This window comes from Choloepus didactylus, chromosome 2, assembly GCF_015220235.1.
Source record: "Choloepus didactylus isolate mChoDid1 chromosome 2, mChoDid1.pri, whole genome shotgun sequence".
NCBI classification, from domain to species: Eukaryota; Metazoa; Chordata; class Mammalia; order Pilosa; family Megalonychidae; genus Choloepus; species Choloepus didactylus.
This window is the reverse complement of record NC_051308.1, coordinates 56728358-56744234: the sequence shown is the minus strand read 5'-3', so window position 1 is coordinate 56744234 and position 15877 is coordinate 56728358. Positions and strand designations below refer to the sequence as shown.

The 15877-nt window shown below is 36.7% G+C and overlaps 1 protein-coding gene across 9 annotated transcripts in view; it reads left to right on the top strand.

The window, feature by feature from the left end:
* ZC3H11A (zinc finger CCCH-type containing 11A) overlaps positions 1–15088 on the top strand; it is a 53399-nt gene extending 38311 nt beyond the window's left edge. For all 9 annotated transcript variants that reach the window (XM_037824990.1, XM_037824985.1, XM_037824991.1 and 6 more), the window contains 6 exons: positions 9397–9897; positions 10233–10312; positions 11171–11489; positions 12052–12218; positions 12616–12683; positions 13089–15088. In XM_037824990.1, coding sequence (XP_037680918.1) covers positions 9397–9897; positions 10233–10312; positions 11171–11489; positions 12052–12218; positions 12616–12683; positions 13089–13347 — 1394 coding nt within the window. In that variant the 3' untranslated portion in view covers positions 13348–15088. The remainder of the gene's footprint in view (positions 1–9396; positions 9898–10232; positions 10313–11170; positions 11490–12051; positions 12219–12615; positions 12684–13088) is intronic.
* The last annotated feature ends 789 nt before the right edge of the window (positions 15089–15877 follow it).

Here is a 15877-nt window from a genome sequence, read left to right as displayed (position 1 = left end):
CATCTATATTTATGAATGATGTTAGCAAGTACTTTTTATTTTCCATCATATTCTTGTGTCATCCTGTGTAATCTTAATACCTGATTCAAGTACTTAGATAATACTATCATCATAAAAAGGGAGTTTGGTGTCAGAATTCTTTGGTAGGCCACCTGAATTTATCCTCCAGAAACTTTTTTTTTTTTTTTTTTTTAATCATCATTTTATTGAGATATATTCACATACCACGCAGTCATACAAAACAAATTGTACTTTCGATTGTTTACAGTACCATTACATAGTTGTACATTCATCACCTAAATCAATCCCTGACACCTTCATTAGCACACACACAAAAATAACAAGAATAATTAGAGTGAAAAAGAGCAATTGAAGTAAAAAAGAACACTGGGTACCTTTGTCTGTTTCCTTCCCCTACTTTTCTACACATCCATCCATAAACTAGACAAAGTGGAGTTTCGTCCTTATGGCATTCCCAATCCCATTGTCACCCCTCATAAGCTACATTTTTATACAACTGTCTTCGAGATTCATGGGTTCTGGGTTGTAGTTTAATAGTTTCAGGTATCCACCACCAGCTACCCCAATTCTTTAGAACCTAAAAAAGGTTGTCTAAAGTGTGCGTAAGAGTGCCCACCAGAGTGATCTCTCGGCTCGTTTTGGAATCTCTCTGCCACTGAAGCTTATTTCATTTCCTTTCACATCCCCCTTTTGGTCAAGAAGATGTTCTCCATCCCACGATGCCGGGTCTGCATTCCTCCCCGGGAGTCATATTCCACGTTGCCAGAGAGATTCACTTCCCTGGGTGTCCAGAAACTGTTTTAGGATTTTCTCTTTATTTCTCCCTGGTATGCTGTGGCTTCACTGTGGTAGATCTAAACATGGACCTTTTTTATTCATTCTCCCCAGTGTTCAATGGCCCTTTGGATCTAAGGACTTGTCTTCTGTCTTCTTTAGGTCTAGAAAACATTCCTGTAATTTCTTTAAGTATGTCCTCCCCACCTTTCTTTTTGTTTTCTCTTTATGGGATTCTTATTAGACAGATGTTAGAACTTTTGGACATATGCTCCACTTGTCTCTTGGCCTTGCCTTCATGCTTTCCATCTCTGTCTTTTTTTTTGTTTGCCTCACTTTCTGTGAGCTTGATTTATTTTCTAAATCAAGGTCTGGCAAACTTTTTCTGTAAAAGGCCAGATAGTAAATGTTTTAGACTTTGTGGTCCACAGTTTGACACAGCTACTCAACTCTGCTGTTGTAGTGAGAAACAGCCATATGTAAGTGAATGAGCATGGCAAAACTAGGCAGCGGCCAATTCTAAATGGCTGATTTTGGGCCAGCCTTGCCTGCTGTTTTTCAGTTCTTCAGTTGGATGTATTTTAACACTTGGGTTTTTATTTTCTAAGTACTTTTTATTTTCTTTTTTCTCCTTTTTCATAACTCAATTTGGCTGCTCTGGAGTTTCTCATTCGAATCTCTTTTTCTAATGTGTGTGCTGTGTTTTTTTGTTTTTGTTTTTTGTTTTTTGTTTTTTTTTGACTCAGTCACTTCTTTTTATTTTGGTGTATTTTTTAATATTGTTGTTTTTCCGTAGTTTTAAATATCTGGTCTAGGTTTCCTCTATGGTTTTAAAGGTCTTTTTCCCATGTAGCCCTCACCTGACTGGGAGATCTGACTGATACCTGCCTGAGTGGGGAGGGCATACTAAAAAGCAGCTTATGTGGGTTACAGGCCAGAAAGCTGGGGATCCATGATTGCCACAGTAAGAAAGGCTTTCTTTACTTGAGGGATGGAGCTAACTTTTTCCTTCTCCAGCTTGCTTTTTTATTTTCTCCCTCACCTCTTTTTCTGCTTGGCATTTGTGAAAGAGTTTTCATGCTGTGCTCTCTCCAGCCCCAATATCCTCATAATATGTTTCCTTCCCAGGCAAACTCTCCTCTTTTTAGGGAGTTTCTCAGGATAGGGTCATAGCTGGCCTAACTGGTCTATAGCAGTCCTTAAATTCCTACTTTATTGGTTATCCCAGAGCCCACTATTGCTTTTCAAACTATTTGCCCCAAGTTTGGCATTTTTCTTTGGTTCTTTTTGGAAGAACAGTGTTCACCTGTGCAATCCTTTATTTTTTTTTCCATTTTTCTTTAAATTCATATATCTGCTTTGTCTTTCAGAAATTCCTCAAGATTTATGCTCTTCCAGTGACATTTTTGGGTTTGCTCAGTTTTTTATGTCTTCTCTATTATAGCAATGAAATTTTGGTAGGTTGGGGAAACGGGGTCTCCATGTCACCATTCACACTGAATTTTCTTGGAGTAATTTTGAAATTAGTCTGCCATCTTAAAATGAAAACATGTATAATTTTTATTTTAAAAATGAAGGAAATGGTTAAATGATTGCTTCCTGTGTAACAGGTGCTGTACTAAAACATTGCATGTAAACAAATAAATGCAGTCACTGTCACTACTCTTAGGAAGTGTATCTAGTGTGATTAGAATGTAGGCAATTATAGTACAATGAGATTTTGTGCTGTGATCACAGAAGCAAACTGGATTTGAGGGTGTCAGTTTGTAAACTGAGTTTTGAACTCACATAAAACTAGCCAGGCAACAAGAGAAATGAAATCACTAGGGAATATTCTAACAGCACACTCAGAGTTTCAGGAAGTGAGACAGAGTGTGTGTGTTTAAAGTTGTGAAAGACTGTTTATTTTTTTTTTTCTATTTTTTCTTTAAGCTCTGTTATTCAGTGATTATATATGTTTGAGTAGGTTCTCCAGATTCTTGTTTATTGCGCATCATTATTTTTTTCCTAGCTCTTCATTGATGAGGATGGCCATATATGTCCAGTGTGAATTAAAAAAAATTTTTGTGGTAAAATATACATTACATAAAAATCATGTTAACCATTTTTAAGTTTACATTCAGTGACATGAAGTACATTGATGATGTTGTATAACTTTTACCATTATCTATTTCCAAAACATTTTCATCATTCCAAATAAACTTATACCCCTTAAGCAATAACTCCCCATTCCCCTTAACCTACCCCTGATAACTACTATTCTACTTTCTAAGTATTTCATATAAGAGAATTCATATAATATTGGCATGTTTATTTCTGGCTTATTTCACTTACAAAATGTCTTCACGTTTCATCCATGTTGTAGCATGTATCAGCACTTCTTTTTTTATGGCTGAATAATATTCCATTATATGTCCATACCACATTTTGTTTATCCATTCATCTATTGGACATTTGGGTTATTTTTGACTCATGTCTTGATGTCCACCTTTTGGTTATTATGAATAATTCTGCTATGAACATTGGTGTACAAATACTGTTCAAGTCCTGTTCTCATTTCTTTTGGGAGTATACCTACAAGTGGGATTGCCAGGTTATATGGTAATTCTAAACTTAATTTTCTGAGAAATCACAAAACTTTTCCACAGAGGCTGCACCATTTTACATCACCCACAATGCATGAAGTTTCCCATTTCTCCACATCCTCACCAACACTTACTTGAGATTGAGATTGTTCACATATCATACAATTCTCCAAAGATCCAAAGTGCACAATCAGTTTCCCATGGTACCATCATACAGCTGTGCATCCATCACCACAATTATTTTTGCAACTTTTAGAACATTTTCATTACTCCAGAATAGAAATAAAGACAAAAAAAGAAAACTCAATTCCTCCCATACCCCTAACCATCCTCCCTCCATTACTGACTCATAGTATTGGTACAGTACCTTTGTTACTGATAATGAAATAATGTTAAAATACTGTTAACTGTAGTGCACAGTTTGCAATAGGTATATATTTTTCCCTGTATACCCCTCTATTATTAACTTCTAGTTATAGTGTCATACATTTGTTCTAGTTCATGAAACAGATTTCTAATATTTGTACAGTTAATCAAGGACATTGTCCACCACAAGATTCACTGTTTTATACGTTCCCATCTTTTATCCTCCAATTTTCCTTCTGGTGACATATGTGACTCTAAGCTTCCCCTTTCCACCACTTTCACACACCATTCAGCACTGTTAGTTGTTCTCACAATAATGTGCTACCGTCACCTCTGTCCACTTCCAAACACTTAAGTTCAACCTAGTTAAACATTCTGCTCATAATAAGCAACCGCTCCCCATTCTTTAACCTTGTTCTATATCCTGTTAACTTATATTTCATGTCTTATGTGTTTACATATTATAATTATTAATATCAGTGAGACCATGCAATATTTGTCCTTATGACTTATTTCACTCAATGTAGTGCCCTCAAGGTTTCTTCATCAACCTGTTTTTTTTTTTTTAAGATGGTTTTGTTCACCCACCATACTTGCCATCCTCAGTAAACAATCGATGGTTCCTTGTATAGTCATATATTTATGTATTCACCACCATCACCACTATCTATATAAGGACATCTCCATTTCTTCCACAAAGGATGTGGAAGAGTCAAAGAAGGTAGAAAGACAAAAGAAAAAGAAAAAGAAATGATAGCTAAAAAGCAACAAAAGGAAAGACAGAATTAAACTAAAGTAGAATAAGAGTCAGACAACATCACCAATGCCACAAGTCCGATACCACTCCCTTATGTCCCTCTCTTATAGGCATTTGGCTTTGGTATATTGCCTTTGTTGCATTAAAGGAAGCATAATACAATGTTTCTGTTAACTATAGTCTCTAGTTTGCATTGATTGTATTTTTTTCCCCAATACCACCCCATTTTTAACATCTTGCAAGGCTGACATTCATTTGTTCTCCCTCATGTGAAAACATACTTGTACATTTTATCATAGTTGTTGAACTCTCTATGTTTCACTGAGTTATACAGCCCGACTTTATCTTTCCTCTTTCTTTCTGGTATCCTACATGCTCCTAACCTTCCTCTTAACATCCATACTCACAGTCATCTTTGTTCAGTGTACTTACATTGCTGTGCTACCATCACCCATAATTGTGTTCCAAACCTCTTTTTTTCCTATTTGTCTGTAGTGCTCTCTTTAGTATTTCCTGTCGTGCAGGTATCTTGTTCACAAACTGTCATTGTCTGTTTGTCAGAGAATATTTTAAATTCTCCCTCATATCTGAAGGACCGTTTTGCCAGATATAGGATTCTTGGTTGGCGGTTTTTCTCTTTCAGTACCTTAAATATATCACACCACTGTCTTCTTGCCTCCATGGTTTCTACTGATAAATCCGCACATAGTCTTATCAAGTTTCCTTTGTATGTGATGGATCGCTTTTCTCTTGCTGCTTTCAGGATTCTTTCTTTGTCTTTGACATTTGATAATCTGATTATTAAGTGTCTTGGCATAGGCCTATTTAGAGCTATTCTGTTTGGGGTATGCTGTGCTTCTTGGATCCATAATTTTATGTGTTTCATAAGAGATGGGAAATTTTCATTGATTATTTCCTCTATTATTGCTTCTGCCCCTTTCCCGTCTCTTCTCCTTCTGGGACACCCATGACACATACATTCATGCATTTCATGTTGTCATTCAGTTCCCTGAGATGTTGTTCATGTTTTTCCATTCTTTTCCTTATCTTTTCTTTTGTGTATAGGCTTTCAGGTGTCTTGTTCTCCAGTTCCTGAGTGTTTTCTTCTGCCTCTTGAGATCTGCTGTTTATGTCTCCATTGTGTCTTTCATCTCTTGTGCCGTGTCTTCATTTCCATAGATTCTGCCAGTTTTTTCAAACTTTCGATTTCTACCTTATGTTCGTCCTGTGTTTTTGTTATACCCTTCATCTCTTTTGCCATATCTTCCTTAAACTTGAATTTATTTAGCATTAGTTGTTTCAATTCCTGTATCTCAGTTGAAGTGTAAGTTTGTTCCTTTGACTGGGCCATATCTTCATTTTTCTTAGTGTACGTTGTAGTTTTCTGTTGTCTAGGCATTTGGTTTCCTTGGTTACCCCAATGAGGTTTTCCCAGATCAGAACGGGCTCAGGTGTCAGAAGGAGGCAATATTCATATCAGGTTTCTCTGAGGGTGTGTCTTAGAAGATTGACACACCCTGTGAGGCCTCTAGCCACTGTGCTTTTCCTAACCTGGCCAGCAGATGGTGCCTGTCAGTCTGTTGCTCCTGACTGGTGTAAGGAGGTGTGGCCCCCTTAGTTTCTGTTTTGGCTGTTTGCCCTCAGGCTCTGGGGTCTGGTTCTGAATGGAAGGCCAGTAGTAGAGCTGGGCATCACCTCCTTCCTCTTAGGGAAGATACACCCCCTAGGAAGTTCCCATCTGCATTTGAATGGGTTCTTTGTCTCTCTGACTCTGCTCTCTCCACCCTTGTCTGGGTCAGAGCGCTGCAAGCTGAAAATGGCTGAGGTTTTCTCCACTGAGCCGCTCAGGTTGAGAGAGAGAAAAAGGGACAGAAAGCCCCCTTGCAGAGCCGGTCCATGGACCTCCAATTTCACTTGTCGGCCAGTGGTAACACCTGGTCTTCTGGGCTACCCCTTACGGGACAGATGTCACTAAAAGCTTCTGGCTACTTGTTGGAGGTTTGTAACTTGTATTCTGCAGTCCACACTTGTTAATTAAAACCCCAGTTGGAGCTCAGCTGAGTTATATTTGCTCGCTCTGAGAGTGCCATGCTGCTCTCTACCATAGCAAGGTTATGCAGCTCAGCCTGCTGTGGGGGCAGGGGCTCTCAGTGTGGTTCTGCAGCTTTTACTTACAGATTCTATGCTGTGATCTCAGGCATTCCTCCCGATCCTGGTTTGTGTACGATGTGTGGACAGTCATGGTTGTCTTCCAGCAGTTATTCCAAATTATTTACTAGTTGTTCCTGGTTTTTCTTATTAGTTGTTCCAGGGGACTGACTAAATTCTACTTGTCTCTATGCCGCCATCTTGCTCCTCCTCACCAACACTTATTTTAAATAATAGCCATCTTAGTGGGTGTGAAGTAGTATCTCATTGTGGTTGTGATTTGTATGTTTCTGATGGCTAATGATGGTGAGCTTCTCTTCATGTGTTTATTGGCCATTTGTATATCTTTTTGAAGAAATGACTATTCAAGTCCCATTTTTTAATTGGGTTTCTTGTTGAGTTGTAGGAGTTCTGTATATATTCTGGACATTAAACTTGTATCAGATATATGATTTCCAAATATTTTCTTCCATTCTGTAGGTTGTCTTTTCACATTCTTGATAATGTCTTTGATGTACAAAAGCTTTTGATTTTGATGAAGCCTAATTTATATTTTTCCTTTGTTGCTCATACTTTTGGTGGAATATTAAAGAATCCATTGCCAAATACAAGATCCCTATATGTTTCCCTTAGAATTTTATTGTATTAGCTCTTACATTTAGGTCATTAATTCATTTTGAGTTTGTTTTTGTGTATGATGAGAGGTAAGGACCCAAATTCTTTCTCTTGCATGTGGATTTCTAGTTGTCCAGCACCATTGTTGAAGAGACTATTCTTTCCCTATTGAATGGGCTTGGAGCCCTTCTTGAAATCAACTGGCCATACATGTGTGGGTTTATTTCTGGATTCTGAATTCTATTCAGATGGTCTGTATGTCTGTCCTTATGCCAGTACCACACAGTGTTTTACTTACTGTAGCTTTGTGTAGTGAGTCTTGAAATCAGGAAGTGTGGCTTCTCCATCTTTTTCTTCTTTTTCAAGATTGTTTTGCCTATTTGGGACCCCTTGCAATTGCAGGTGAATTTGAGGGTTGGCTTTTCCATTTCTGCAAAAACAGCTGGTAGAAGTCGACATTGAATCTGTAGATCACTTCAGGTGGTAGTGACATCTTAAAATTTTTAAGTCTTCTAATCCATGAGCATGGGATGTGTTTCCATTTATTTAGATCTTGAATTTCTTTCAGCATTGTTTTATAGTTTTCAGGGTACAAGTCTTTCACCCCCTTGATTAAATTTATTCCTGGGTAATTTGTTCTTTCAGATGCTATTGTAAATGGAATCATTTTCTTAATTTCCTTTTCAGATTATTCATTACTGGTGTATAAAAACACAGTGGGGTTTTTTGTGTGTGTGTGCAATCTTGTACCCTGAAACTTTGCCGAATTCGATGAATAGTTCTAGTAGCTTTCTTGGGAATTCTTTGGGATTTTCTGTATACAGGATAATGTCATACCTGAACAGAGATAGTTTTACTTGTTCCTTTCTAGTAAAGATGTCTTTAATTTCATCCTCTTGCCTAACTGGTCTGGCTAGAACTTCTAGTACAATACTGAATAGCATTGGTGACAGTGGGCATCCTTGTCTTGTTCCTGATGTTAAGGAAAAAACTTTCGTTCCTTCGCTTTTGAGTATGATGTTTGCTGTGGCTTTTTCATAAATCTCCTTTATCATGTTAAGAAAGTTACCTTTTATGTCTATTTTTCTGAGTTTTTTTATTGTGAAAAGATACTGGATCTTGTTAAATGCTTTTCCTGCATCAATTGAGATATAATTATCTCAGTTTTTTGTGGGTTTTTTTTTTTTGATCGTATGGTTTTCCTCTTTCATTCTATTAATGTAGTGTATTACATTGATTGATTATCTTATGTTGAACTACCTTTGCATTCCTGGAGTAAATCCTTCTTGGTCATGGGAGATATAATCCTTTAATATAGTTAAATTTGATTTACCAGTATTTTCTTGAAGATTTTTATGTTTATATTCGTAAGGGATAATAGTGTGTAATTTTCTTTTCTCCTGCTACCTTGATCAAGTGTGAAATTTGCTCTTTAGTTTAAACAGTTGTAGAATGATTATTGTATCATTAAAATTGCTCCTCAGTAGTTTTCATGACATACAAATCTCTGGGCCTTTCCTGTTTTTCTCCTGTCTTATCTGTTCTTTCTCCTTTCCATCATTCGTATACCATTTCCTCTGAAAAGCTTCCTTTAACCCATTCTTAGATAAAAGTTGGTATTCTTGCTCTATGCTCCTAAATATTATACTTCCTTTATGAAAGCAGTTTCATTACCATACTTTGTTATTGCTTGTTTAATTGTTGCTCTTCCTGTTAGAGTATAAACTACATGTGGGCCGAGACTGGTTTTTTCTTACCATTATATTTCTACAATAGTGTCCTGGACATGTTTATATTTGTATGAGTGAGCAGAATTTATTACTCTTTTTAATGGTAAGATTTATGACAAATTTCTCTAAGAAGTATACAACTTTTAGGTGCCTGAAGAATAAGCATCTGAATAGCAATTTTTTGCCTTTTTAAGAGTTTTCCTTGAGGGTCACTACTTGAGACATGGAATAATGTAAAATGGGGATTGAAACTTAATGTAGTAGTTTTGATTATTTTCATTGCCTTTCTAAATGATACCTCTCTGTTGAACTCTGTCCTAATCCAAGAATAAAGGAGTCACAAGTCAATAAGAGATACTCTCCAAGTATAATGACGTATTATTTTCCCCCATGAAAACAGAGAGAGTTCCTAAAGTTGGAGAGATCCATGTGAAGACACTAGAAGAAATTCTTCTTGAAAGAGCCAGTCAAAAACGTGGAGAATTGCAAACCAAACTCAAGACGGAAGGACCTGCAAAAGCTGATGATTCCACCTCAGGAACAAGAAGCTCCTCCACCATCCGAATCAAAACCTTCTCTGAGGTCCTGGCTGAAAAGAAACATCGACAGCAGGAAGCAGAGAGACAAAAAAGCAAAAAGGATGTAACTTGCATCAAGTTAAAGACTGATAGTGACATTAAAAAAACAGTGGTTTTGCCACCTGTAGTCAGCAAAGGACAGTCAGAGGAGCCTACAAGTAGAACAAAGTCTATGCAGGAGGTGCATATCAAAACACTGGAGGAAATTAAGTTGGAGAAGGCACTGAGGGTGCAGCAGAACTCTGAGAGCAGCACCAGCTCCCACCCTCAGCCTGAAGGCCTCCCAGGAACAAGGCGGCTGCTCCGCATTACCAAAAGAACAGGTAACAAAAGAGCTTGGTCTATAGTTCCATGTTCCCAGATGATATTCCAAAGGACAGTGTTCTACAGGATATTCATGGGAGTTTTATGAGAATTTTTATTTGTTCAAATGACTTTGAAAAACAGTGGATTAACTGAAGTTAACCTGTTTGTTTACATCAGTACTCTTTAGATCTGGTATCACTAGTATGCATTTTGAGACTTCAAGAAGACTAATTGGTTTTATCTACAATTTGATTTGTCCTATCTTACATGCATTAAGAAACATTTTAACTTCACCTGTCATGGTGTTGCAGCCTGCATGAAATAACCAACTATGTGCTTAATGTGAATATAGGTATAAAAGAAGAGAAGAAACTTCAGGAAGGAAGTGAAGTTGCTTCTCAGAGCAGTGTTACTACAACAGAGGCTAAAGAGGTTAGTTAATTTAAGATCATTGTATAGTTTTGTCTCATGGCAGGCAAGGGCTAGATGAATGGCAAAATATTAGGTAAACTGCCTTTCAGTATGCCTGTAGTTCCTATGAGAGTTTCCTGTACTACTTTTATATCAGTGTTCTCTGCCCTTATAAAGTTGTTTTTAAATTGGCCATTAATATTTTTTAAATTAAGTTTTTCCCTGTCTTCAAGAGAAATATTGTTTATCGTACAAAACTTAGGAATTCTTATTTTGAAAAGAAGGGAAAAAACCTCCCAAGTCCACAACCCAGACATAATCACCATCAGTTTTTTTCATGGATTTCCTTCAAGTCTTTTGTTTAAATATGCATGCATGTGAACTTGTTTAGTGTTGATTCATGTTTAAAACATAATTGAGAACTTGTAGCCTGCCTTTTTTAAAATAACTTTTACCCTATTTATAATTCTTTAAAACATTTGTTTTACTGGACACATGTATCCTGTTGTACATATATACTCTGTTTCTGGACATTGAGTTTTGTCTTACACAATTATAATTAATAGGATAATCAACATCTTAGAACATAAATCTTTGTGCAAGTGTGTCCTATTATTTAGGGGCCATTGGTATTTGACTTAGGGGTCATGGTTGTGTAGCCTGTAGAAGCTGTGTTTTTATTGTTCCACACATCTTTAATTCTGAACTTCCATCTTTAGTTTGACATGTTCTATTTGATATCACACAGCTTTTCACTTGGTTTCCGGGTTATTATATCAAATTGTGCTTGACTTAGATGTTAGCCTGATACCTATTAAATGCTGTTTATCATATAGGTTGTTAGAGATACCTGATTCTGTCATTTAAACTTATCCATAGGCTTCAGATGAGACCACAGCAGTTGGCATCACTAAAATTCAAGTCAAGAGGTGTGAGACCGTGAGAGAGAAGCAAATGCAGAAACAACAGGAGAGGGGAGTTTTACTGAAGGAAAAACTGGTTTTGACAACCCTTCAGGGAGATGTAGCCTCTTGCAATACTGAAGTGGTGGAGAAACCTGTGCCAGGCATCACTCGGCACCTGACAAAGCGGCTTCCCACAAAGGCATCCCAGAAGGTGGAGGTAGAAACCTCAGGGATTGGGGATTCAATATTAAATATGAAATGTGCAGCACAGCCCTTGGAAAAAAGGGGTAAAGGTGAGTGTTTCTTAGAGTTCGCCTTGCTTTAGGACTGCAAAATTACCTATGTTCGATAACTTCCCAGAAACAATTGAGTTGAATGTAATTAGCTTTGTATACAGTCAGACAGCTGAAAACTAGTATTTCTGATGATTCTATTTGAAAAGACAAAACTAGATGTATTCCTTTCTCAGAATTTAAAATTGTTGTTTGAAAAGCCCTATTTAAAACTTCCTATGGCACATTTCCCTGTGATTTTGAAGAATAAAAACACCAGAAGATAGAACAGTGGAGAATTCAAGAGCCATTGAAACAGATCATTTGAGTATGTATTTCCATTACGGCCATGTGTAGTACAGATTGCCTGTGGATCATTTTCAATATTGAAAAAGAAATTGTGTGTGTCTGAACTTCCTTCCTGAAGTTTCTTCTCTTCTTTTATACCTATATTCACATTAAGCACATAGTTGGTGTGTCATATATCTAATATGAAAGTATTTGGGGTATTTTATTCTGTGTCATTCTCCACATAAAAGAAGATTATTCTAGTTGTTAATCAGATGTTTTCTGCTCCTTGTAGCTAAACCCAAAGTGAATGTGAAGCCATCTGTGGTTAAAGTTGTTTCATCCCCCAAACTGGCCCCCAAACGCAAAGCAGTAGAGGTCCACCCTGCTGTCATTGTGGCTGTGAAGCCACTCAGTCCCAGCAGTGTCCTGCAGGAATGCCCAGCCAAAAAAGCAGCTGTGGTAAGAAGTGGATCCAACTTCATCATACTTTATTTTATGCAGTAGAAAAGGAGGGAAGATTAATATTCTGTTGGCTCTCTAGCCCTATTTATCTAAGTGTAATACTTCCTGCCATTTCCTAAAGATTTTAGTTGTTTAGGTTGTTACTTTATTTTACATCTATATTAGGTATTTGTGGAGTGGCAGGTGGGTTTTTGTTTTTTTTTTTTTAAGCTAATTTTTAGGTGGCAATTTATTTACTTTATTTGAATACTTGACCTTTGGATTTATTGATTCTTGGACTTCCAGGCCTAAAGAAATATAGCTATGGTTCTAAGAAGCATGCAAAAGAAAATGAATATGCTCAAATAAAAAAGCCTGACTCTCCCATGAATTATCCTTATTCTTACTTTTATAGGCTGTTGTCCCACTCCTCTCTGAGAACAAATCAGTTACTGTGTCTGAGACAGAAAAACCTAGGGACAGGTAATACCTTGCAATTCTTTTTAACCAAACTTAGGACTACAGTTATTATTTAAGCTCTCTAGAGAATAACACTGTTAAATAACTTTAAACATTTACAATTTAGTGATATCTAATTAAATCTTCTGAACTTGGAATTAATTACAAGAAAACATGAAATTCAGAATTACTCCTCTCCTTTGGTGCTATTGCTTATATTTTGCTGTATTATTTAAAAGATGTTTTTAATACTGTGTCGAATCCTGCTTTAAATTGTGAAGATGCTTGGTCTCAAATCAGTAAGACAATTTTTTGTTTGTGTGTTCTCAGAAATAACTCTTTGCTAACCCTTCATGTCCCTGAGATTAGGTGGTTCTGTCAACCATTGAAAAGGGACAGTTTTGTAACTTTTTTTTTTTAATCTTACAGTCTCATAATGCTCCCAACCCAGTCATCTTCAAATCCCTCATCACCAGAAGTATCTGGCCCTTCCTCATCCCATATGGCCACGAAAACTCGCCGACTCAGCTCTGCCTCAACAGGAAAGCCCCCACTCTCTGTGGAGGATGATTTTGAGAAACTAATATGGGAGATTTCAGGAGGCAAATTAGAAGCTGAGATTGACTTGGATCCTGGGAAGGATGAAGATGACCTTCTGCTTGAGCTCTCAGAAATGATTGATAGTTGAAGGTGGAAGTGAAAACATTTAAAAAAAAAAAAAAAAAAAAAGAACACCAAAAAACTGGACTTAGCTTCATCTATTATAACATTACCTGAGGTGATAATTTCTTTAGTCTAGAATTTGCCCCAAATCAGAAGCATACCTCTGAATTATCTGTATGTGTCCTATATTCTTTGGGGTCAGATTATTTTAAAGACCCTCAATAACCATTTTGTCCATTTGATGCCATTGTTTAGTATCTTTGAGATCAAGTTCTGTTTTACCTTTCTCTCCACAAAAAGAGACTGAGAGGGGTATCCAAATGAGAGGGTGCAAGAGAACTTAGTGACTCCTTGAGGTGTTTGTCAATTGTGGCTTATTTTCCTCCTTTGTTGTATTATTTCCTTTCTGTATCGTCTTAATGTACTTTATCATCTGTGTTTGAAAGGATGAAGACAGCTGCTAGCATTAAGGACCAAATTTCACATTACCACTAAACAAATCTACTTAATCTGTGTTAAACCTGTATGTCTTTTTAAATATATTTAGAAATTTAAGCTTTAGAGAGGGCTGAGCAGCTCATGAAGCTGGTAATCTGGACATACTCTTAGGACCTGATTTTGATGCTTTTGCTGCTCTATAAGCCTTGGAAGAGCAATAGCTAATTTATTATTACTGTAATTTTTTAAGGCTTTAAAGTGCCTCAGGAGTCCTCTGAAACTAATTTTCTATTTCTGGGATTCCCTGGATTCTCTATAAGAGGTGACATGATTAGAGGAATTTTTTTAAGTATGAAAGTTGTCCCTTTTCTTCAGCACTTGTCTCCTATGCCATTGAATTATACAGGGACAAAATTGGTTAATTTTTATTATTTTTTTTATTTCTAACTCTCCCAGCAAACTCCTCTTGCCCAGTATTTATTTGGTGCCCTTTAACCGCCTGAGGGGACAAAAATGAACTCATTCAAGCTGCCGATATTTATCTATGGACCATAGCAGCACATTGAATTGTACTGTAGCAGGGATATCGAGATGCTCTGGGGGTGTATTGTATACCTTCCAGTACTACGGTTTTCTTCATTTCAGAATTGAATTTTCTTTTCTTGATGTTGGTCTCCTTCATCTCACCTCAAGGGTTTTGACTTGTGAAGGAACAAGTATGACGGGGATAATAATCTTGAAAGGAGACACATTGTACAAGAGTTAGAAGGAAGAGGAAAGAAGGACTTGTCCATTTTGATATTTTGCTGTAGGTGGTCAGTTTTGTTTCTCATAGGGAAATCTGACCCACCTGTCATGTTGGCTCCTAAGGAACTGCTGTTGTAAGCGGCTCATAAAGAGTTGAACTTCATGTATTCTTGTTGGAAACGTGGAAAAAGAAGGAAGCCACAGGACTACCCGTTCAGTCTTGGGAAGATCTGGATGATTCTGCACAAGCAAAAATGGCTTGAAATTTATATATAGACACCTCTCTACCAATTCATCTTCAGCTGACTGAATGTTGTATGATAGCCCTTCTCCAAAGCAGGGATGGAATGTTCTGGTTTCACCACAGATTTTCTACTCATTTCATTTTGGAATCAGCTTACAGATTCCAGGTCCCTTTTGTACATAACTGTGATTCTTTTGCTTTTTAAAAATAATTTTGTTTCATATTTAAATCCCTTCCTTGTATTAGTCAGTGATTCATGTCTAGCATTATTTGAATCATTTGCCATTACAGAAAGAGAAATACTTATTTGTGTTTTAAATAAAACTGGTGTAGGAAAGTCTTGGTGTTTTGAGTTAAGTAGTCTTAATTCCTTAAGCCAAGGGTTTGCCTTGACAGAGGTACCCCACAGAATGTTGTTGGCCTCTTGTATAAATGCTCTAATTTCACAAATACTGTTAGGCTTTAAAAACCTTTCACTAGGACATATGCCCAAACATACCCATGAGTGTGCCTCAGTTTTAGCAGCCATGTATTAGATAAGAATACATATAATTATTTTGTCTGTCAGTCACACATGGGAATATTTTTCTGACACTGATATTTAGTTATTATTCGTATAATTCAAATGGTGCCATTAGTCTTTTAAAAGGGAGAATTTGGAAGTGATTTTAGAGTCAGTGATTTAGAATTATAAAGCATAAAGGTGCATGTAGCATGTCAAAAATCATTTAATTCAGTAGAGTCTGAGTTTTTTTTAGTAATGTGCCAGTTTTTAACTGTTACAGGGATAAGTATAAAGTTGTTAACTACCAAATAACAGATTTTTTTAAATAGTTGCCTAAAAGTAGTCCCAATGGGCAGAATCATCCTTTTCCCCAAAAGACAAAACCTTATATATTCAATTTTGAGTGATGATGGTTTTCAATTTTAGCTGTAAGAGAAGGACCCAAATATTGCAGAATTTGGCTGTAGCCAGAAATTTCAAGATTTGGAATTCATATATTTGTCCCAATATATATGATCTCCAAAGTTCTAACCTTAACTCCAAATTCCAATATAACCTCTCTCATCTGTACAGAACATTGTTTACTTCGTCTCAACCAGTCTTTGAAACCACCACAGAAAT